We start from the raw sequence: 21776 nt of genomic DNA on the forward strand, positions 1-21776 counted from the left end.
ATCTTGCGATGTCAATCCTTTTTCCTTAGACCCAAAAATAAAAAATTAATGAAAGAATATCAACTCATCTATAAAATCATACACAAAAATATGTTTTACAGCTCATAAGAAATAAAAAGCACAAATATAGATAAATAAGATAATTTATGTTTTGCGTCAATATTTATAATATTTTTAATTTTTAAAATTTAAAACTTATAATATTTAAAAACTTTTAAAAGTTTCAATATTTATAATATTTAAACTTTTAAAAATTTTAAATATTATAATATTTTTTTGAAACTGTTTAAAGTTTTAATTTGATCAAATAAAAAACCAGATCAAAACAAATAAAACTTTTAAACTTGGACGCCTGATAAATCAAGCTTTCCTGCTCATTCGTTGTTGGAAGCATATTAATCTTATTTATACTGGTTCTGAACCATTGTCTAAAATTTTTCTAGCCGATGTGGGATATTGTGCTTAGTTCTTTGATTTCCATAAATTTAAAATTTTCCTTTTTCTAAAAATTTCTGTAAATTTAAAAAATGTTAATGAATGACAAAAATTTGTGTAAATTTAAAAAATGTTAATAAATAACATGTTAAATCATGATAGGTTGTTTAAAATAATTTTTAATATAGAAAATTTTAGAAATTGTATAAAATATTAATAAGTGATATGTTAAATTTATAATTGTTGTTTAAAATCTGATGTGAACGGTCATAGGAACTTATAGCTCATACTTTTTATTAATATAGATTTATGTAAAAAAAATTACCCCAAAGAAAAAGAGAAGAAAAGAAAAGAAAAGAAAGAAAAAGAAAAAAAAAGCAAATCTTTGTCTCTGGGACTGACTGAGCACGGGAATTAAAAGACAGATGTAGGGTTGAGATGACATCTGTGGGTGTGGGTGCGTCTCCCCACACTGAACCACATATCTTTTTGCCGGCTTCTTCAACGGCTTTTTCTCTCCCTTCCTTCGACGTCGTTTTGTCTCTGTCACACACACTCTCTCTCTGTCACACACACTCTCTCTCTTGCTCCTCCGTCCGTCTCTCGTCTACAGTGCCCCTCCGCTTTCGCCTTTTTTTCCTTGTCCTATGAATTTGGTCGAAATGCCCATTTCTTTCTTTTTCCACTAATCCAGTAAGTATCTTCTCTCTCTCTCACTGTCTTTTTTTCAATTTCAACTTCTCTCCTTTGTCTTTGTTTTAATATGTTTTTTTTTTTTTGGGGTGCAGATATCATTCGAGATTTTCCCTTGCCGTCTCCAATTGCCACTCTCCGCTCTAACCCTCTTCGAATGTATGCTTCCTCCTTCCCAATCTCTGCTTTTTTTTTTCTTTTTCTTTTTATGTATGCTTAGTCGTCGTCGCTTACACTTGCTTACCCTAACCTCTTTCTGCATACGGACTCGCTTTGTTTTATACAAATCTTGTAATTAGTTTTGTTCAGTTTCCCCGCCCCCCCCCCCCCCCCCCCCCACTTGATAGATTATATATGTCTGCAGTTGCCTAGTTGGTTTAGGGCCATTCGTATTCTATAATTACGCTTCTCTCCCAATTACCTACACGGCTACACTACACTTAACTCCTCTCTCTCTCTCTCTGAGATTGCTCACTATCCCCTCCAAAATGCTACTCTTTTGCTTTTTTCCTCTGTGTTTTGTTTCAAATCCTCTAAAATACATCTCAGTCTTCTTCTTCAGTTACCAATTGCAGTAGCTGAAATGAACGGAGATAGACCTGTGGAAGATGCTCATTACACGGAGCCGGGGTTTCCTTATACTGCTACTGGGAGTTACATTGATTTTTATGGTGGTACTGCCGCTCAGGGGCCTCTAAACTATGCTCATGCCGGCACAATGGTACTTCCACTTTCCTCCGAGGACGACGAAATAAGTTTTAATCATTGTAGATGCACATATATATCACAGGGAGTCTCCTCTTCGGGTGAATGCGTAACTTTGTTTCTTTGCCTATATTCTCAGGACAATCTGTACTGGACCATGAATACAAATGCATACAAGTTTGGATTTTCAGGATCAGATAATGCCTCTTTCTATGGTTCTTATGACATGAACGATCATCTATCAAGGATGTCCATCGGGAGAACTGATTGGGAGTACCATCCCATGCTGCCCATTGATCATCCTGAAATCACAGTGGCACGGTCTGTCCAAGTCGGTGACTCAGATGAGCACTCTGAAGCTGAAGATTGTTAGTTATTTCTGCCAATCCTTTTTTTTTTGTTTTTAAATTCTACTTGATCATATTCGTTTCTAAGCTAAGAAGTTGTCTGTGTCTATAGGCATTGCAAATGAGCATGACCACCCCGACAGTCCGCAGGTATGTGCACATGATCTAAACGGTTTTTGAATCTGTGTCAACTAGTTAACTCTTGCCCATCTTTGTGAAGCTAGTGGTGTATCCGTGCAGGATGTGATCTTAACACTGATATGAATTCTATATGCTCGTTAATGCCATGTTGCCACAGGTATCCTGGCAAGATGACATTGATCCTGATACAATGACCTATGAGGTTCGTTTCAGTTTCCTTGTGGGTTATTTAAAAATAATAAATAACAATTTTTTCTGGCGAAGATGGTCGAGAGATGCAGTGGATTCACATGTAGATGCGGTTTTGGTTTGTGGATCAGGAATTAGTAGAGCTGGGGGAAGCGGTAGGAACAGAAAGCCGGGGGTTGTCTCAGGAACTCATAGAAACGCTGCCCACTAGAAAGTATAAGTTTGGGAGCATCTTCTCCAGGAAAAGAGCAGGTGAAAGGTAAAGAACAAGCTTAAAATAAGGTTGGTATGAATTCACATCACGGGTTTATTCTGAAAAGTGTGCGTGTGATGAGCAGGTGTGTGATATGTCAGCTCAAGTACAAGATAGGGGAGAGGCAAATGGATCTGCCGTGCAAGCACGTGTATCATTCTGAATGCATTTCCAAATGGCTAAGCATCAACAAGGTATTTTTCATTTAACCTTACATATATGGTTTACATCCTCAATTCAACTGAGACTCGATGCATGTGGAACACAGGTTTGCCCGGTTTGCAATACCGAGGTTTTTGGGGAGCCAAACATCCATTGATCGGCGGAAGGGGATTGTCCTCTTCTTCTTCTTTTTTTGCTTATATATTCGAGGCTCGTCAAGTAATTGTTTTAGTGTAGTGAAAACCCCAAAAAATAGTCTTCGCACACACTATACTCTCTCATGTTCAGTCCTTCTCTGTACATGTAATTTTTCTTCTAGTTCCACTTTTGCTTGTCTGTGCTTTAAATTTAACACTCACTCCTATTGTATACTAAATGCTGAGACAATGCAAAGTTGAACCCATCATGTCCCGGTCGGTCACTTCATCCTTCTCGTAGTACGAAAATAAATTTACTTCAAGATTTGAGGTGTAATGACCAACGGACTTAAGGGACAAGGAAGGTAGAAGAAACCTTGTTGATATTAAAGGGTAAATTGTAAATGTATATAAAGAGAAACGAGGCAGTGGGATGAATACATTATGCCATAGTATCTACGTTACGTAATAGTAATATCGGTATCATCCAATTCCCCCGGTTTTGTTCCACATCTTTGACTCTCGAGTATTATGTGTATGTGCACACAGCATGGGTTATATAAGAGTTTGTTCCTGGAGTTGTTCCTGTGAATTGCAAACCCACTGGTGGTTAGAGATGCATCACTTGTGACGAAGAAAATTATAGATGTAAGAGTTTAGTACCTCAGTAACAAACAAGGCATGGAAGCCATATGGGACCCTGTGCGGCAGCTCCACCACTGCCACCGGTTCAGCCGACATTGTTTTTGCGTCTATCACATTCACACATGATTTCCTGTCCATTTTCAACCATCATTTTATTATACCAGAAGGAAACAAAAGAAACAAGTGATGAGATAATACGGAACTAGCAGGAGGGCTATAACTACCCTGTGTTTTCATCATGAACAAAGAATATCAAGTAACCGTCGTCTTCTTCTGCTGCCTCACGCGGGACATATATAGCCTCTGAACCATATCTTCCTTGTCCCAGATCATATATTCCTTTGATATTGCCTCCTACTTCCAGCATTCTTTTCCCTGTCTCAGCTTCTGCATGCAGATCAAACTTGATAATTCCTGTAACCTTCGCAATACTGTCCAGAATTGTTCCATATACATATCTCTGTTTCCTAAACGAACCAAACAAGAAAAAACGTTGGGCATGATGAAGTTTTCTTGCCAGGAACACAAAAGGACAAGGGTGAACTCATACTTTCCGGTGTAGCACTCGTTGATTCTGGGGAAATCAACTGCAGATGCCGATAGTTTTTTCTGAGAAGCTGAGCCCGTCTTCATGTTAAATCTCATTTCGTACCTGCACAAGCAATAGTTGAGAAGGGTTTACGGTTACGAGAGAGCAGAACATATGTAACAGGCCGGGGATTCTTACAGTTCGTTGCTAAAATTTTCAAGTTTTTCTTTCACAGTCCCGCTGACCATGTCAAGATCTGGATTCTCAAGACGACAAGTGATGAGGACGACTTCATCCTCTTCTTCCCAAGCATTGGCTAGATATAGGAAGTCATTCACAGAAGTTTGATTGGTATATATAGAAGAAAAAAAAGTTGGAGATATGAAAACTGAAACAGAAATTAAAGAGAACACACCGTTGTGGAATATAAAGCAGTTGGGAAGCTCAAACCATCTAATCATGAGTTCATCCTTGGCATAGCGGGGAAGAACACCAAAACGAGCCTTTTTAGTGGGATCAAATGAGTATATCATTTTCTTCTCTTTCACCATTTCCTTGAAATCAATTTCAAAAGACACGTGAATATATACTCAAAGAAAATTCAAAACAAGTAACCTTATTTCTTTGTACTCTTAATCTCTTACAACATGTGAAAAGTATATGGGAGGCAAGAAACTCTTGTGTAACCTTTAAAACTGACGAGTTATATACCTTTGGCCTGAAGTGCATAGGAAGATCCATGAATATTGCATAAGCCTCAGTAATAGCAAAATCATGCATCATGATTGGCTCTGATATAGTAATTGCGACTGGGTCATGCATAATGCCATCTTTCGAGATCACTCTGTATGTGAGATAAGGTGGCGTATGCGAATAGCCGAACGTAAACATTTCACCTGCAGAGAGAGCCCATGACGGGTCATCATGTGAACAGAAATAGTAGTAACTTGTTTTCGTTCCAGGGAAAAGTGAAGAATACCCGTAACCGGGTCAACTTTTGGGTGAGCAGTGAAGGAGTGGGTCAATCTCTTGTCATAATCTATCATGCCAAGAGTTTGCAGGTCTCCATCTTCCAAAACTTTGACGACATCTAAAGACCAAAAGAGAGTGGATTTGACTTAAAAAAAAAAAAAAACATAAATCTTCATACCATGCATTTCTTGTATATCAAAACTTCAAACAAGGAAGTGGGAAACACTGCCAACATAACAGAAGAATCGGTTTCTAGACAGATCAGGTTTGCTCACTTTGGACCAGTGTATCCCAAAAGAAAAAGTATAGGCTTACAAGGCTTATCTGCCTCCTGTAATGCTAGAAGTTTTCCATCGTGATATACGAGTGCTGTGTTAGCTGGTGCATGGAAAAAAAGAGAGTGAGATTTTTAAGATACTAGTAGAAAGAGTAGAAGGGATGAATACAAAGTAGACAGAGTAGTTAACCAGTTCCAATTCCATAAGAGTTGTCCAATATATTCAGTTTCGTTCTCAGCTGTTGCATATTGACCATAAGCAATCCGAAAAACCCCTTAAGGTCCCCAATCTGCAAACACCAGAATTCAGTGATTTCACCAACAAATTCCAGCATGGAGAAGAAGACGTGATATATGAGTGCTGAAATACAAGGGAGCGCACCTTCATGAATTTGGAAGCTCCGAAATATTCTTCCTGCTGAAGACGTGATGTCTTAACATATCGAGAAACATAAGTAGCTTTCCCATCTTTGATGCGGACCCCATGTATCATCCTGCAAAGTTAACGAGACATGAAGTTGAGCAAAGAGGAAGACCATAAGGCTTAAGGATTCCATTTCTACAACGTATCTATCTATCTATTTATCTATCTAAGAGGCAACCAATATATTGTTTTCACTAAGAAAAAGATGAAACATAAGATAAGGTTTCTTCTCCGTATACAGAGGGAGATAAAAGAAGACGAAACAATTCACGTACCCATCTCCATCAAACCTGAAACGAGCAGATCATATAATAATATAAGTAAGGTAAGGAAGCCACCACCATAAATAATTGAATATGATGGATGGTGAAATGTAAAATGGAAGAAGAGAACGTGCCAGTGATATCCAGCGACAGGATCAAACTTGGGATTTGGACCAACCCTCACAAATTCACCATTCATGCACTCCTGGGAGACCAAATTAAATGAGACGAGATCAAAATCAAATAAACCTCAGGGGAAAGGATAGAAGAGGGGGGAGGGGAAGGGGAGCTCACGGGAAGAAATCCATGGACGGGGAGATCCTTGACGGGGGGAGTTTCATCACGGACGGGAGCGAAGTTGCCGGAGAGGTAGTGGAGAGGGATAGCAGCATCGTGCATGAGCTTGACGACAAGTCCCTCGATAAGATCAACAAGCTTAGAGGAGAAACCCTTGGAGGGTTTAGGATTGACGGAGACGATGCTGCTGCCATCACTGAGCTTCTCCGCCATGGTTTAGAATTAGATTGCTGCAAGGAGAGAGAGTCAGGGAGAGATGGATTTTGGATGATTTTTATGCGAAGAGCAAGCAAGAGCAGCAGCATCTTTTTCTTTTGCGTCCTTTGGCGAAAACGCTGCCACGTCGCACCACAAAAACAATATTAAATAATATCTTTCTTTTCTGGCGGGATGGCCCATAATTATTTATAGTCTTCTTTGCTCCATATGATTGGCGGCCCAACAAAATAAGAATAGAAAAGCCCATATGATTTATACATATGATTTAAACACAACACAACCAGCTCAGTCGGTGATTATAATAATATACGTAGATACAGATTCAATTTAGCACATAAGATATCACCAACACTACAGACGAGACCAGATTACACAACATCTAAATTAAGCACATAAGATGACTTGTTCTCCAGCTTCGTAGCGCGGGGGCAATACATTCTGCACATTTGCAAAGACAACATCTTCTTCTCCACTCTCTGGGGTCCCACATATGGGAGAATCTAAGACGCAGTCTGGCATCGCCCTCAAGCTTTCTTCCAGCAACGATCCAACACTCTGCAATATACACATACAACTACAAACTTTTTCACATGTTCCCACAGACAGAATATATCAAGTCACTCACCCTGCACTCCTTGAATGCTGCATCTGCTCTCCGCTTCCACATGCTATTTCCATTTTCTGAGTGGAAAAGGTTTAGCAGAGGCTGCAATCAAATTTGGAACATCTTCAGTTTTCACACAAGTCTTGTATTTCTTCTGTTCACAACACCTACTGCTTTCTTTGTTTAAACCACACGTACCTTCACTAAATCCCTCACATTAGGCCTCCTGTTTCCATGTGTTCCTAACACAGAGTCTCCGTATACTTGATATTGCTCAAGAACCTGTCCAACAACACTCAGATTTTTTGCAATTTTTTTTCTGACAGACAAAGCAACCTAAAAAGCTGAATATTTCCACAGAACCTGTCTGCGTGTAAGGCCACTACTTGGTACACCATAAACTGCAGTGTCAACATGTCCTAGCATCTGCCATGGGCTGTCAAGAATGGACATCGAATCAAGAAAAAGGGTTCTGATATAGAGAGCTCATACCAATCAAGCTAAATTTCACATACTTGTTGTATGCAGCACGTCCTACCATGACTCCATGAGCTCCTTCCTGCAGTGCAGCGTTTACCTTACAATCACAAGATTTTTCTCAGTCTTACCCTGGTCGGGCAGAAGAAAGCTAGTCCATCTTGGAATTCAAGATGGGTGGGTCACCTTCGATACAGAAGTAATGCCTCCATTAATTGTGAATCCCAAGTCCGGGAAGTCACGCACAAGGGCATAGTAATACTCATACCTGAACTACGTCCAAAAAACAGGTGAATTCAAGCAAAAAATAGATTATACACAGTTACAGGCAATCAAGAGGCAAGTTATGGTAAACATACTTAAGAGGAGGGATTCTCCGGTTATCAGCAGGACTTATCCCACCGAGCAGTGCCTTGCGTGAATGAACAATGAAATGCCTGGTAGGTGATAGAGTAGAAACCTTGTAGACAAAGTCACCTAAGAGTAAAGGAGAAGCAGTATTTAGTACAAAATCCATGCCCAATTCAAACGAGACTTAAAAGCAGAAGGCACTTGGAAGCAAAAACTCACAGAGCTCATCATAGGAATCATGATCATCTACACCAATTCGACATTTCACAGTAACAGGGACGTTGGTATTGGCAGCAATAGCAGACATTGCCTCTCCAACAAGCTTACAAAGAAAGCGTGGGAGGGGGGCACCGTTAAGAAGAAAAGAGCAGAAAACTACAGAAATCATGAGGAGGAGTAACGGACCTTGGGTTTGAGCATAAGGCTAACACCAAAGCATCCATGGCCGGCAACCTTAGGACTGGGGCAGCCGCAGCTATCTCAACACAACAACAAACACAGTTAAGTTTCAACCAAGGGCAATAGCCAAGGAGAAAAGAAACAGAACGCACTTGAGATTGATTTCGTCGTATCCGTAAGCATTAGAAAGCTTAGCAGCCTTAGCAAGGTTTTCCACATTGCTACCACCGAGTTGGAGAACAATAGGGTGTTGTTGGGGAGAAAATGCTAAGAACCTGTCCTAAAAGTGCAGACGGAGGGACATGTCTAGCGTAGCGAGATTCAAAAGGGCATATTCCCGACCCGCTGATAAATAAATAAAAAAGAGTACCAGATTGGTCTGCTGGTGAACAAGAGTTTCAGCGGCAATCATCTCGGTGTAAAGCCAAGCGTGCTTCGTTATGAGGCGAGCAAGCGTCCGGTAATGATTATCTGTCCAATCCATCATCGGGGCGACGCTGGAGGGAAACTACAATGAGGACCGAAATCTCAAAAGAAATATACAGTGGGAAAGCAGAGTCGGAGAGAGCATGAAACCTGAAGTAAGGAGGAAGATAGGGAGAGGAAGCCGTGGAGAATTTAGCAGTTGTTTTAAGTATCGGATGAGAAGAGGAGGACTTGAAGAACATCTCTGAGACATTTGGTCGAACAGATGGTAGGCACCACATCGGGAGAAGATAACGAGAATCAAATAAAAACACTTGGAACGAAGCACAATCAAATTCAATCAGTAATAACAACATTGTGTTAAAGAGGAGTAGTTGTGATGGGCCTTGCTTAACTTGATAATGGCCCACTGGTAAAGCCCAGTAGCAAACTCTCTCGAATTATTATTTAATGTGGATGGATGGATACTAGTCTAGGCGACGACACGCGATAAGAGTCAAAACATTGGGTGGTAGCAAAGGAAAATGATGTAAACGCCCACGTTATCTGGTCAGAGGGAAGGTGGCAGATGATGTAAATAAGTGAGTAAAGGGAGGGGAATGTGAGATGTTGCTTTTCCCACTCAGTTTGACTTGCAATATTCCTTTTTCTCTCGTCTCCCTCGTTGCGTGCGTGATTCCTTGCTTTCGGATTTAAAAAAAAAAAAAAAAAAAAAACAGCTGAATCTGCAAGTTAGGGTTCTTCCGACATGAATCTGGCCCCAATCTCCAGGTACTCTCTTTGTTTCCTTTCTCCTCTTGTACGCTTTCGCACATGAATATTACCACTTCATTTTCCGATTCTCAAAAACCCTAATTTTTTGGTTTTTAATCATCATCTCTCTCACAGCAACTAAAAAAAAAGGGATGAAGAGACTAAGATCCAGCGACGACCTTGATTCCTGTAATGATAAGAATGTTGACGAAGAACCTCCTCTCAACTCGGACCGCTCCCACCGGGGCTTCTTCCACAAGTCCTTCTCTCACGACCGCGACCGTGAACGCGGGGAAGATGCCGGCTTCTCGAGAGGTTTTTCGCGTAGGCGATCCAATCGGGACTTTGATAATCATCGAAGGAAAGAGCCGGATGCCCGGTTCCATCGATCTGAGAGCGCTTGTTTCTCGAGGAGGGCTTTTCCAAAGGGATTTCGTTCTGAGAGGGAGAGGCCCAACAGGGAAGCTAGTGTCTCTTCCTGGAGGAGGTTTGGTGGTCCTGGTAATGACTTTGGCGTCCAAGACCGTGATAGGAGACTAAGGGACGCTGAGAGGGATAGGAGTCTCATATCCCCTTCTTGGCCCAGAGACGATCAATCCAAATTCAAGCTCCTCGATTCCAGAAATTCCCGCTCCAGATCCAAATCTCTTGCTTCTCCTACATGGTCCAAAGATTCCGGGAGCGAGCAGTCCAAAAGTGTTGGCAATGTTGTCAAGAAAAGCGAGGATCAAGTGCTGGGTTCTAGCAGTAGCGAGATGGAGGAAGGAGAGCTTGAGCCTGACCCTCAACCAGATACCGGGCTTGCTCCTCATACCAAAGATGACACTCAACAACAACCTTCCTGCGCTGCTGCTGCTGACCATAATGACTCCAGAATTGATAGTAGCTTCCAGGAGATGGAAAAAACAACCGCCGATACCGAAAGCAACAGGGAACTCAGTCATGTGGGTGAAATGGAAACGGCTAAGAGCATGACGGATCAGAAAACTGTTGAGGAAGGGGAAAATGTGCCTGAGCATGCCAGTGACACCATGCATGTTTTGAATGACACTTCTACAGCTTCGGCTAGTGAACTCGAGCGCAGAGTTGACACAACCATTGCTAGTGCCAATGAGATTACTGATATGGTCGATGATAACGGTGATAACAGTGACAAAAAATTCAAGGAGAACCATGAAGTGAAGTTGGAGGAAAGTCTTTATCAGGAAGTCCCTCAACGGTTTCAGGTAAAAGAGTTTAAGGAAGTGAAGGATATCGATGGTGATGCCAACGAAGTGGAAGTTGAAGGCAATGAATGTGTTGAGGAAACTGCTCTAGCGAATAGAACGCCTTCAGAATACATTAGCATTGTATCGGATAGCTCGGTCCACAAACGCAAGGATAAAGGCACAAATTCTGATGTCCCCCTTACTCATTTACTTGGCAATGCACTCTTTTCTGAAAGAAAGTCCGAGGATCTTTCTGAAAGGGATGAAGATGAAAAAGATGACAACTTCGGAGGACGGAGTATTAGAGGGTTTCAACTCTTCTCTAGTTCTCCGGTTAGAAGAACAAATAAAACTGAGCAGTCAAGTGTTGGTAAGCCCAAGGATGAGAAATTGTTGTTGGAGCCACTGGATCTGTCACTTAGCCTACCAGATGTATTGTTGCCGATTGGTGGCCAGGATACGAATCAGCCTCTGGGGTCACCATTCCGTTCTGGAAGTGTTCGGTCTTTGACAGACACGTTTTGTACTAATTCTGATGGCTTCACCATGTCTATGTCGTTTTCAGGTTCCCGCTCGTTCAATCATAATCCAAGCTGTTCGTTGAATCACAATATTGGAGATAATGAGCAGTCAGTTCATAGCCGACCTATATTTCAAGGTATAGATTGGCAGGCACTTTCTCATAATGATTCAAAGTACAACGAGAATATAGTCTATCAAAGACTGATGGAAAATGGAAGCGGTTCAGTTCAACCTCAAGCAATGAAAGGCATTTTAATTTCTGGTCAGGCTGATGAAGAGCATCTTAGATTGACTGATGGGAGCTCTAACGCAGCTAATAGACTTGAAAAACAACTAAGTTTTCAGAAAATTATTGATGCTAGATTAGCTTGCTCAAGAACCGACTCTCTTGAAAATGGTCCAAAGTTTAATGTTGAGAAGAAAAAAGCCAAGGACTTTTGCAGTGGTAGCAATTCCTGGATAAATGGGCTGGAATCTGGTGGGCATGAGTTTGTTGAGACGGTCATCGGATACATTCTCTCAGATTCAATGCATCTGATGACCAAGAGATTTCATGAGATGCCCACTCGATACATAACTAGCCTGAAGGAAAACATACGGCAGATGATGCTGAACATGGATAAGAATGTACAACTTGGTACTTTTCAAGATGCTCTGCAGAACAGGACTGATATAACACTGGAATTGCTTACAAAATCTCATCGTGCTCAGTTGGAGATTTTGGTCGCACTGAAAGTTGGGCGTTCGGATTTCCTTCAGTTGGACAACAGCATCGCGTCTTCCCAGTTAGCTGAGATTTACATGAACATGAGATGCAAGAATATTTCTTGTAGGGTTTTGGTGCCTGTGGATGAATGCGATTGCAGGGTTTGTTCAAGGAAGGATGGATTTTGTAGTGCTTGCATGTGTCTAGTGTGCTCAAATTTCGATATGGCATCCAACACCTGTAGCTGGGTTGGGTGTGATGTGTGTCTTCATTGGTGCCACACAGATTGTGGGATAAGAGAATCTTACATCCGGAATGGGATCAATGATGCTTCTGGTGCTCCAGGAATTACTGAGATGCAATTCCACTGCGTCGCCTGTAACCATCCCTCGGAGATGTTTGGCTTTGTCAAAGAAGTGTTTCTGAATTTTGCCAGCGAATGGAAGTTTGAGCACTTTTGCAAGGAACTGGAGTATGTCAAAAAGATATTTTCATCAAGCAAAGACTCTAGAGGGAAACAGTTGAGACAAGCTGCAGATGCGATGCTGGCAAGTTTGAAAAGTAAATCAATAGGCCTTCCTGAAGCTTGCAATCGGATATTGGGTTTCATTTCAGGTGCGCGAAATTTTGTTTATATTGTGAGCTTTATCTGGATTTTGTATACTATGGCTTTATCTATCTGTCTTAGTATAGATGATCACACGATGTGTATGTGAACACATATTTGGTTAATCTGCGCCATATAAAAATGGTCATTGCTGATCATCGTCAGTCGATTCTTTGCTTGGTGACTGCAGACTGTGATTCATTCACTCCTGGTAAAACTTCTGTGCCGTTCAGTTACGAACAGCCAAAACCCAGGCATGAGAGGGGAAGCCCTAGTAAGGACACGGCGTGGCTGAGATCGGTGTGCTCAGATAAACCGCATCATCAGCTGAAAAGGTCCGCGAGCGTAGCTGATGTGTTCCACAGAGAGACACAAGCTGAAATATGTGGAGTGGAGATTGGATTGAAAAGGGGATTGCCAAAGGAACCTCCTCATTTCGAAGAACTGGAGAGCATCGTGAGGATGAAGCAAGCAGAGGCAGAGATGTTCCAAGGACGGGCAGATGATGCAAGAAGAGAAGCAGAGGGGCTGAAACGAATAGCAATAGCGAAGAAAGATAGGATAGAGGAAGAGTACAAGAGGAGAATAGGGAAGTTGAGCATGGAGGAGGCAGAAGAGAGAAGAAGGTGGAGGCACGAGGAGTTGAAGGCAATAGAGAGAGGGCAGAGAGAGTTCTATGAAATGAAGATGAGAATGGAGGAAGAGATGAGTGGGCTTCTCACCAAAATGGAAGTGACAAAGCAGAGTCTGGCCTTGTAATATTTGTAGCAGTAATCATATGTAATGTACACACAACCATATGTACCTTAAGATAAATGTAAGGTCTTGTCTTTAATTTAGAGAGCATTAAAGAGTTTTAGGTCCGACACATGTACAACCCGTGCCATTTGTTTCAATAGAATTATAGCAAACAGTAAATAAATATATAACGACAATAAGCAAATGCCCATCATAGTGATACAAAACCAGTGAGGTGTGAAAAGATAACTAACAGACTAGACTCCTCTCGTCTACACTCAGCATTGCCTATCTCCCAAAATGACCCCATTTACAAATGTGGTTGCTGGTTAGTTCGCAGCTGGAGGTTTGAAGTCTATCATCTCCCTTATGTTCAACTTGATGGATGGCCCCATTGACGAGCATATGTGCGCACTTTTCCAGTAAACTCCTTTTGCTCCCTTTGGCTTGTTTGTCTCCACCGATTTCTGCATTCATCATTTACTTCCCCCTCTTCATTTATTGTATTTTAAACAAACAGATATACATAATGAGAATGGAGTATCAGCGTACCACTGCCGCAAGGAAGTTTATGAGAAGGTCATCCTCTGTAAAATTAACTTTCCCAAAGGGGATGTGAACAATCCCAGTTTTGTCTGCTCTGAATTCTACTTTCCCCTTTTTGAACTCTTCTATAGCCTGAGAGACGTATGCATCATTAAGCCATGATCACCAGAGTCAGGAAAAGATGTTGCAAAGTAGGCTTACCTGGGGAATGTTAGCTGTGACCGTGCCAGCCTTGGGGTTGGGCATGAGTCCCCGTGGGCCAAGAATCTTTCCCAGGCCAGCAACCTAACCGCAAAGTTCAAGTATGTTAGGAAATAGGTTACAACTATCTCATGTCACAAGACATTCTTTGCCAAGCATGGCGTTTAATATTAATGCGCTCGAACAACTAGAACCTTAGTTGATCAAACACAAAAGAGGCGAAATGAGTGGAAACCACACACCTTGACCATCATATCTGGGGATGCAATCAACTTGTCAAACTCCATGAAACCTCCTTTAATTTGTTCGATCAAATCCTCACTGCCCACAATATCTGCCCCTGCATTTTTGGCTTCATCGACCTTCTCACCTGGATGATCAGGCATGGAAATGGGTGCAAAACGCCAAAGATTAAGAGAAGAATAAACCACATGATTTCGAAAAACACAAGAAAGAAGTCCCCCATCCAATCAAAATATGATCAAGCGGACAAAATTTATCTGGCTGAAATATCTAAAAATAATGACTGAAAACATATACTAATAGACATTGACAAATGCATACCTTGTGCAAGAACAGCCACTATAACAGTCTGGCCAGTTCCCTTAGGCAGGCTCACCTATAGACAGATAAAAAGAAAGAAAGAAAGAAAGACAAATGCATTGAGATATTGAATGAGAATGAAGCACAGTGAATATCATATCGATCGATAGAGCAAAAGATGAAAGCTGACCGTGGCACGCAGCTGCTGATCGTTGTACTTTGGATCGATGTTGAGACGGAAATGGGCTTCAACCGACTCCACGAATCTTGTGTTAGCGGTTTGTTTAAGCAAAGATATAGCAGTCGTCACGTCATACTCCTTTTTGGTTTCCCTCAGCTTTTGGATTTCCAAAAACCTCTTAGACCTTGTCTGTCAAATGACAAATACATCAAATTGAATATTAATTAATTAAATTATGGGGCAAAAAAAAAATGAATATACAGTATTAAGGGGATAGAAAAAAAAAAAACATACTCTATCTCTCTTAAGAACCAAAGCTGCTTTTCCTTTCTTAGGCTTGGGGGGATCAAGGACGGCGGTGGCGGTCTGCTCCGCGTCCTCCTCCGTGTCGAGGTCAGCCTCTGCGGCCACGGCGGAGACAACAACCTGGAAATATCGGTTGGAAGCTCTATCGATAGCAGCAAATCTTCTCTCCCTGGAACCCCCGAGGAGAAGAAGCGGGACGCTTAAGTTGTTGGGTCTGGGGCTGGCAAAAGAGAAAAGAGATGGAGTAGGGGTAAGCTCCTGGGAACGAGTGGATGCGGCGGCGTATGCTAGCATGAGAGATGAGTGAGTGGCGCAAGAAGCCATTGTTAGACTTAGAGAGGAGGAGGAGAAGAAGAGCAGTGAGTGAGTAGAGTCTGCCTAATGCCTAATCCACTCCACGCCCAAAGGGGATAACAAGAGGAAGACCCTTCCCTTTTTTTTCTCTCTCTTAGCTATTAATCATACTCTGCCTGATGGTGCACCTTCGCTACCGTGTTCCTATTTATTTTAAATGACACCCGTATTATTCTAGACCATTCAATATTTTTTACAAATTACACGCGTGTCCTCTTCTTTTCTTTCTTTCTTTTTTTTTTTTTTTTTTTTTTTTTGACTTCAACACTCTTCTTCGTCTTCCTCTTCACTTCTTTCCTTCCCGCCCAGACGAAGAAACCCTTCCTCCTCCTCTCCTTTCGAGAGGTAACTTGATCCAAATTCCGATTCCTTCGTTTTCTCTTCACTTTCAAATTTCCTGTGCCCCGATTTTGTGCTCATCGCTACCCTCTGCTTGCTGATTTTGTTTTTAATTTTCTTTTTTGTTTGGGGGGGGGTTCACTGTAGATTGATAAGGACTAAGGCCGCGCGATGTCTAACGTAACAGTCTGTGCGCGATTTCGGCCACGAAGCTCTAGAGAGTTGCGAGATCACAGAGATGGTGTCTGTGTTCGAGGCATCGACGCTGGAACCTTCGTTTTCCAGGTTTGTAATCGGACCTTGCCTTGTTGTGGTTGATTCATCTTATTATTTATTATTGTCTAGCCACATTGAATCCGTCACTGGTTGTTCAATTTTCTTGCGTGTAGGATGACAAGGAAGACGAATTAACATTCAGCCTCGATGGAGTTTTTTATGAGGACTCTCCCCAAGCTGCGGTTTATGAGTTTCTGGCTCTGCCGATCATGAGAGGTGAACTTCTTCTTCTCTTAGATCTAAACATTTCTGGATTAAAATGTAATGAACACTTTTGATTTTGCTTTCTTTGGTTTCCTTCCTTCCTTCCTTTGGTCTTTCAGACGCTGTAAATGCTATAAACGGAACAATCATCACTTATGGACAGGTTTGTTCTCATGATCTCTTTCCCCTACCTGGATTTCTTTCAGTGTTCAAGTTTGTTATTATAACTTTTGATCTTTTCGTTTTTTAAACTATGCAGACAGGGGCTGGGAAGACATATTCCATGGAGGTCACCTAAATAATCTTGTTGATATATCTATTTGAACTGTTCCCTGTAGTACATGGACCTTTCCTTCTTATTAAACTTGGTTTTCTTCTATTGATTTAGGGACCAGGCATCCAAGACTGTGATGATCACAATAAAGGATTACTTCCAAGAGTCGTCGATGGGATGTTTGGTCAAATCAGCTCTTCCAAAGATATTGCAAATTACACTGTTAAATTGTCTATGGTAGTGATCCAAGCTATTACTCTCCTTACAAGCTCTCATGTATAAATATATTATGTTCCTTTGTCTCTTGTAGGTTGAAATCTACATGGAGAAAGTCAGGTAATGTTTATGCCTATACCTCTCTCTAATCTCTTCTAGGCTATAGCCAAGCTTATCGATAATATATGTCTCATTCTCTCAGGGACCTGTTAGACTTATCGAAAGGAAACATACAGATCAAGGAAACTAAAACACAAGGAATACTGTTGTCCGGCGTTACAGAGGCTAGCTTCATTGCCTTATGTCTTCTGTTAGTGTTGAGAACAAACTTTTACTGCCTAGGCAAGTTTTAATTATTCGTGCTTCAGGTACCAGTATCAGATTCGGCGGAGGCATTACAACATCTATGCGTAAGATAGCGGCTACCCTGAGTTTCTTGATTGCCTAATACTATCTTCTTATTTCTTATTTCTGATGTCAATTGCCTTTTCAGACCGGTTTAGCTAACCGTGCAGTTGGGGAAACCCGTATCCTCTTAGCTTATCAGCACTTGTTCAGTGTTTCCACATTTAATAGATAGTGATATAGTGAGATAAAGATTATGCTCCTCCGAGAAAAGTTAAAACTGATTGATTAGTCATCTGGAAGAATGTTTCCAGTTTAACAATGAATGACAGAAATGAATATGTCCAGCAGTAGGAGCCATTGCGTTTACTTGTTCACAATCCAGCAGGATTCAGTTAAAGATAAGAGGTAAATTATTTTATACAATTAATCATGAAACGGTGATGCAGCTGTAAAAGGTGGAGCTTATATTTTTTTGGCATGTAAACAGGGTGAAAACAGGAAAACTGATTCTTCTCGACCTGGCTGGCTCAGAAAAGGCAGACAAAACTGGAGCAGAAGGTAGGGTTCTTGAAGAAGCGAAGACGATCAATAAATCACTCTCAGCTTTGGGGAACGTGATAAACGCTCTCACTAGTGGGTCATCTAGCAAAGTGAATCACATACCATATCGTGACTCCAAGCTTACTCGCATCCTACAGGATGCCCTGGTTAGTATCTCTTCTCAAGCTGATTTTATTTTATAATCCTTAAGCTTGTTCTCAATTCGATCGCGGTTTCTCATGCCACAGGGTGGGAATTCTCGCATGGCACTGCTTTGTTGTTGCTCACCTAGCACTTCGAATGCATCTGAGACACTCTCAACCCTCAGGTTTGGCATGAGGTATGCAAAATGCATCTCAGTGTAACACGAGATGGCCAGTAACGTTTTCATGTTGCATGTATCACATTGAACGTGTTTAAGACATATGTTTGCTTCCAATTGTTGTACAGGGCAAAGCACATAAAAGCATCACCACGTGCCAGTGAAGTAAAAATTGCAAAGTCACAGGAGGAACCCTCCTCGGTAACCAAAGATGAGAAATGTGGGAGGATCCTGGAGAAGGTTAAGATTCTTCAACAGCCATTTTGTCTAATATTCGGAAAAATGGATCTAAAAGATAACATATGCATTATTGTTATTGTATACAGATGAAAGAGAGAATGAGCAACGAAGACATCAAAATGCTAGAAGAAGTGCTCATACATGAAGGGATCATTTCCAGCCTAGATTCAATGGATGAAGTGGAATCAGCATATGAAGATATTGTATCAAAAACTATACAATCCTTACAGCTGGCCGTTGAAGAACTCCAACTGAAAGTGAAAAAGGTAAACTAGAGTGTTTGAAGGGGTTCATTTACATAATAGTGTATATATATAATTAGAGAGTGAGGGTGGGCATGGTCAATGATGCAAGCTTTCCTGTTGTTTTCTCTTTGCAGTTAGAAACAGAAAACAAGGGTCTTAAGGAAAAAGCATTGCGCAATGACGAACCAGGTCTGGTTGGAAAGCTGTCAAGCTTCATCAGTTCTTGGTATGCATCTTTCTTTACGTCCTAACTATTTTGGTAAAGTAGAAGATGTGGACAAGTAGATGGTAAGGAGATAAGTTGCTCTTTTTAAGTTGTGAGAGCAAAACAGGTATTAACATTCAATGTAATGAAATAGTAGATAAAGAATGGATGGGGGAGAAATAAAAGCTAATTAAGAGAGAGACATTACAATCTTATATAGAATATATCTAGTAACGAGAGGTGTCAGGGAGAGGAGTGTCATTGAGGAAGTGAATGAAGAGTGAAAGAGAGCGTTTTGGCTGGAAGCTGGGAACTTGATGACCAGCCCCTCTGACGGTGGCAAATGTCAACTTCTCTTTGTACTCCTCTGTGTATCCACCCACCTCGCCCCCTAGGTACCATGGATGCCAAGCCGTTTTGGCCGTTAGATTCATCTTCTTGAGGGAGTATTTGGTGGACGTCACCGGAATTCTCCCGTCCATGTCTCCGCTGAACACCCAGACGCGGACACCCTGACCCATCAGCCCCTTAATGAGAGGAATCATTGTGGTAGGACTGTCGTTCCACTTCTTAATCACACTGCTGCACGGCTGCCACTCGTAAGGCAGCTTCGTAGCGTTTGCGTGCAGGGCCGCTTGGACTTCCGGTCTGTTCAGGTAGGCCTGCACATAATGGTCACTGCACGGATCAAACTCCCTTATTGTGGTTCCTCGCTTGGGCCTGCGGGTGAGTGTGGAGTTGAGGCACAAGGGAGCGTATATGTTGTAGATGTCTAAGTAATACGTGTCCATGTCGATCTGGTCAGACACCACCGCGCACTCCTCAGTCATTACACTCGCAGACTCTGTCTTGAGATCGCAGTTGTTCTTCAGTGTAGCCAAAGAATCTTCGGAGATCAAAGCGTGACTCTCAAAAAAGTCGTACATACCCATCAAGTCAGTCTCGTCGTTGATCACAGCATTTCCTATCAGAATGCCCTTGAGATTGAGAAAGCTCCGGTGATGGAGAAGGATAGTATGAGCAAGTTGTGGAACATAGTGGCCGGCATAGCTCTCACCGGCGATGTACAAGTCCCTGCCTTTGTACGCCGGGAACCTCTCCAGCCATTTCACCAGGAATATGTAGTTATCAGCCGCTGTATTCCTGTCCCCGTGCTTCTCCATGTCGGACGTTGTATTGGTGTACGAGAACCCCACTCCCGCCGGCGATTCTAAGAACAACACGTTCGCAGCTGCACCAAACACCGTTTGATTATTCCTTAAGCACACAAGAATCGTTTACCATATTATTACTATTATTTATTTTATTTTTTGAAAGAGATAAAAAGAGGTACCATTGTTCCATGCATCTCGGTTTCTAAAAAGCGTTTTGCCGTCGCTGTGCACTCTGAACGGCCCAAGCTCTTGTAGTGCTCCATACGCCAGTGACGAGCATCCCGGTCCTGTTTATTTCATTCATTATTTACTATTATTAGTCACGCATATTTTTGTAATAAAATTCTCGAGTTTGTTGCTGAGATATATTATAAATGTGCCAGATTAACAACTATAAATAATGGAGTAAGTATTAAGAAAGAACAAACAAAAAAAAAGAGTACATGGGAACTATATAGAAAATCCATATAGATAAATACGTAGTGGCTGAGTGACTGAATAATAATTCACAAGTAGAGCTGTGCAACGAAGCACGCCGAGAAATCCTCAGCATGTGCCAGTTTTGAAACAAATCGAGAAAGGCAAATCATTTTTCTTTTTTCTTTCTCAGTTTTCGATTGGGGCTGTATCTTCTTTATATAATAGACTATTGGTGTGACAATCATTTTTTTTTTTTTAAATAACAGAGAGGGGAGAAGCAGGCTTAGGCATATGGTATGGTCCTCACGATTATTATATTCCGTGCACATATAGTCTAGGATAGATTTAATAAACACAGAGAAAAAACAAAGACATCCCCTCTCGATCAAACTAACATTCTTGTTCATCTTTTGCTATGAACTTACTTACATGCATATATATACGTATTTATAAATAACTCCATGATTAACTAAAAGATGGAAAAACCAAGATAAAAAGAAAATATGAAATGTGTGGACAATGAAACGTACCACCGTTGAGCCATAGAAGCAGAGGAGAAGAATCCTTAGACTTGGAGGCTTCCACGAAATAGTAGAAAAAGGAACGACCCGCGGATTCATTGACAGTGACATAGCCGCCGTACTGATCGAAATCCACGGGAGGCTGTCCGGGCAATCTCCGTATCAGATCTCTCTTTCTTAACTTTTCGTGATTCGCAATACTCGGCAGCGAAGACGGTTTCAAATCCTTAACCACCTTGAAATGGCTTGTATCCATGGTGGACGAACCCACCCCTCGCTTCGACAGGTACAGGCGGCTCAAAGCGTGCACTTGGCTGCTGCATTCGATTCGAGACGACATAGACAGTAGTAACTGTAACAACACTGATGCGATTACAGAGTAGCCCTGTCCTTTCCTCGTCATCTTAAGTGGCATATAGGGTATGGGAAGAAGGAGAGAAAGAGAAAGGTTTGGTTTTGAAGAAGAGACAGTTAAATGAAACACGAGTCTGTACATGTGTGTGTGTGTGGGGTGGGTTTGCTTCTTTAAACAACTTCTTCTTGTTTTTTGGGTCAAAATCTCTTACTACTATACGAATGATTGTTCATTTTTATTTTTATTTTTAATTTTCTCATTAATAATTAATTTATGTTTGGGTCAAAAACCTCTTACTATATATACATATTTGGACGTCAATTTATATTATGTTTTCATCACTTTATGTAATAAAAGGTTGTCTGCTAGTAATGTTATATATTTTTCCCCTGGAAACTTAATCGACAGCAATGGGTGACGACCTATAATATCGTACTGTAGTATATGGCCTTTGATTGTTGGTTTTTGCTGACTATTTTTCTCCTCTTTATTATTCTTCTTTCAAAC

General features: G+C 41.3%; 7 protein-coding genes across 21 annotated transcripts; 3 read left to right on the forward strand and 4 right to left on the reverse strand.

Annotated features, from left to right (window-relative positions):
• Positions 1–828: 828 nt before the first annotated feature.
• Positions 829–5690, forward strand: LOC104699519 (E3 ubiquitin-protein ligase BIG BROTHER). 11 transcript variants are annotated; one of them, XM_010414825.3, is made up of 10 exons: positions 829–1128; positions 1224–1287; positions 1691–1849; positions 1973–2201; positions 2293–2330; positions 2479–2523; positions 2642–2769; positions 2849–2957; positions 3032–3135; positions 5527–5690. In XM_010414825.3, exons 3-9 carry the CDS (start codon positions 1712–1714, stop codon positions 3080–3082), a joined length of 738 nt encoding a protein of 245 aa, XP_010413127.1. In that variant the 5' UTR covers positions 829–1128; positions 1224–1287; positions 1691–1711; the 3' UTR covers positions 3083–3135; positions 5527–5690. The 11 variants fall into 11 exon arrangements, with proteins under 11 accessions (XP_010413127.1, XP_010413129.1, XP_010413130.1 ...); XM_010414827.3 differs by having other exon boundaries at positions 845–1128; positions 1678–1849; XM_010414828.3 differs by having other exon boundaries at positions 852–1128; positions 1704–1849.
• On the reverse strand, positions 3429–6848 carry LOC104699520 (carotenoid 9,10(9',10')-cleavage dioxygenase 1). 2 transcript variants are annotated; one of them, XM_010414829.3, is made up of 14 exons: positions 6467–6809; positions 6307–6377; positions 6185–6199; positions 5868–5979; positions 5676–5775; positions 5524–5586; positions 5216–5326; positions 4948–5132; positions 4652–4790; positions 4435–4552; positions 4258–4359; positions 3932–4174; positions 3726–3837; positions 3429–3647 (listed from the first exon to the last, which is right to left on the reverse strand). In XM_010414829.3, exons 1-14 carry the CDS (start codon positions 6680–6682, stop codon positions 3618–3620), a joined length of 1617 nt encoding a protein of 538 aa, XP_010413131.2. In that variant the 5' UTR covers positions 6683–6809; the 3' UTR covers positions 3429–3617. The 2 variants fall into 2 exon arrangements, with proteins under 2 accessions (XP_010413131.2, XP_087313874.1); XM_087457748.1 differs by lacking the exon at positions 6185–6199 and having other exon boundaries at positions 6303–6377; positions 6467–6848.
• Positions 6849–6922: 74 nt separating this feature from the next.
• LOC104699521 (uncharacterized) lies at positions 6923–9301 on the reverse strand. 4 transcript variants are annotated; one of them, XR_015561574.1, is made up of 12 exons: positions 9096–9232; positions 8890–9016; positions 8672–8799; positions 8526–8595; positions 8340–8442; positions 8129–8246; positions 7956–8042; positions 7808–7869; positions 7656–7728; positions 7491–7574; positions 7314–7394; positions 6923–7243 (listed from the first exon to the last, which is right to left on the reverse strand). XR_015561574.1 is itself a non-coding variant. In XM_010414831.3 (12 exons), exons 1-12 carry the CDS (start codon positions 9299–9301, stop codon positions 7073–7075), a joined length of 1305 nt encoding a protein of 434 aa, XP_010413133.2. In that variant the 3' UTR covers positions 6923–7072. The 4 variants fall into 4 exon arrangements, 3 of the variants coding, with proteins under 3 accessions (XP_010413133.2, XP_010413134.2, XP_087313875.1); XM_010414831.3 differs by having other exon boundaries at positions 7956–8037; positions 9096–9301; XM_010414832.3 differs by having other exon boundaries at positions 7956–8037; positions 8890–8990; positions 9096–9198.
• Positions 9302–9419: 118 nt separating this feature from the next.
• LOC104699522 (protein OBERON 4) lies at positions 9420–13576 on the forward strand. Its single transcript, XM_010414833.3, has 3 exons — positions 9420–9716; positions 9834–12749; positions 12932–13576. Exons 2-3 carry the CDS (start codon positions 9851–9853, stop codon positions 13498–13500), a joined length of 3468 nt encoding a protein of 1155 aa, XP_010413135.2. The 5' UTR covers positions 9420–9716; positions 9834–9850; the 3' UTR covers positions 13501–13576.
• Positions 13554–15643, reverse strand: LOC104699525 (large ribosomal subunit protein uL1c). Its single transcript, XM_010414835.3, has 7 exons — positions 15245–15643; positions 14960–15139; positions 14791–14845; positions 14469–14596; positions 14227–14310; positions 14032–14157; positions 13554–13946 (listed from the first exon to the last, which is right to left on the reverse strand). The coding sequence occupies exons 1-7, from the start codon at positions 15578–15580 to the stop codon at positions 13809–13811; spliced, it is 1047 nt and encodes a 348-aa protein (XP_010413137.1). The 5' UTR covers positions 15581–15643; the 3' UTR covers positions 13554–13808.
• Positions 15644–15803: 160 nt separating this feature from the next.
• On the forward strand, positions 15804–19021 carry LOC104699527 (kinesin-like protein KIN-1). Its single transcript, XM_010414837.3, has 16 exons — positions 15804–15955; positions 16097–16234; positions 16339–16441; positions 16549–16592; positions 16689–16718; positions 16818–16940; positions 17014–17039; positions 17122–17203; positions 17288–17329; positions 17413–17446; positions 17597–17672; positions 17755–17974; positions 18056–18147; positions 18258–18369; positions 18456–18635; positions 18749–19021. Exons 2-16 carry the CDS (start codon positions 16121–16123, stop codon positions 18863–18865), a joined length of 1395 nt encoding a protein of 464 aa, XP_010413139.1. The 5' UTR covers positions 15804–15955; positions 16097–16120; the 3' UTR covers positions 18866–19021.
• Positions 18901–21449, reverse strand: LOC104699526 (serine carboxypeptidase-like 40). Its single transcript, XM_010414836.2, has 3 exons — positions 20924–21449; positions 20153–20260; positions 18901–20050 (listed from the first exon to the last, which is right to left on the reverse strand). The coding sequence occupies exons 1-3, from the start codon at positions 21408–21410 to the stop codon at positions 19047–19049; spliced, it is 1599 nt and encodes a 532-aa protein (XP_010413138.2). The 5' UTR covers positions 21411–21449; the 3' UTR covers positions 18901–19046.
• Positions 21450–21776: the final 327 nt, after the last annotated feature.

Source organism: Camelina sativa, chromosome 7 (genome assembly GCF_030686135.1).
Source record: "Camelina sativa cultivar CO46 ecotype springtype chromosome 7, ASM3068613v1".
NCBI classification, from domain to species: domain Eukaryota; kingdom Viridiplantae; phylum Streptophyta; class Magnoliopsida; order Brassicales; family Brassicaceae; genus Camelina; species Camelina sativa.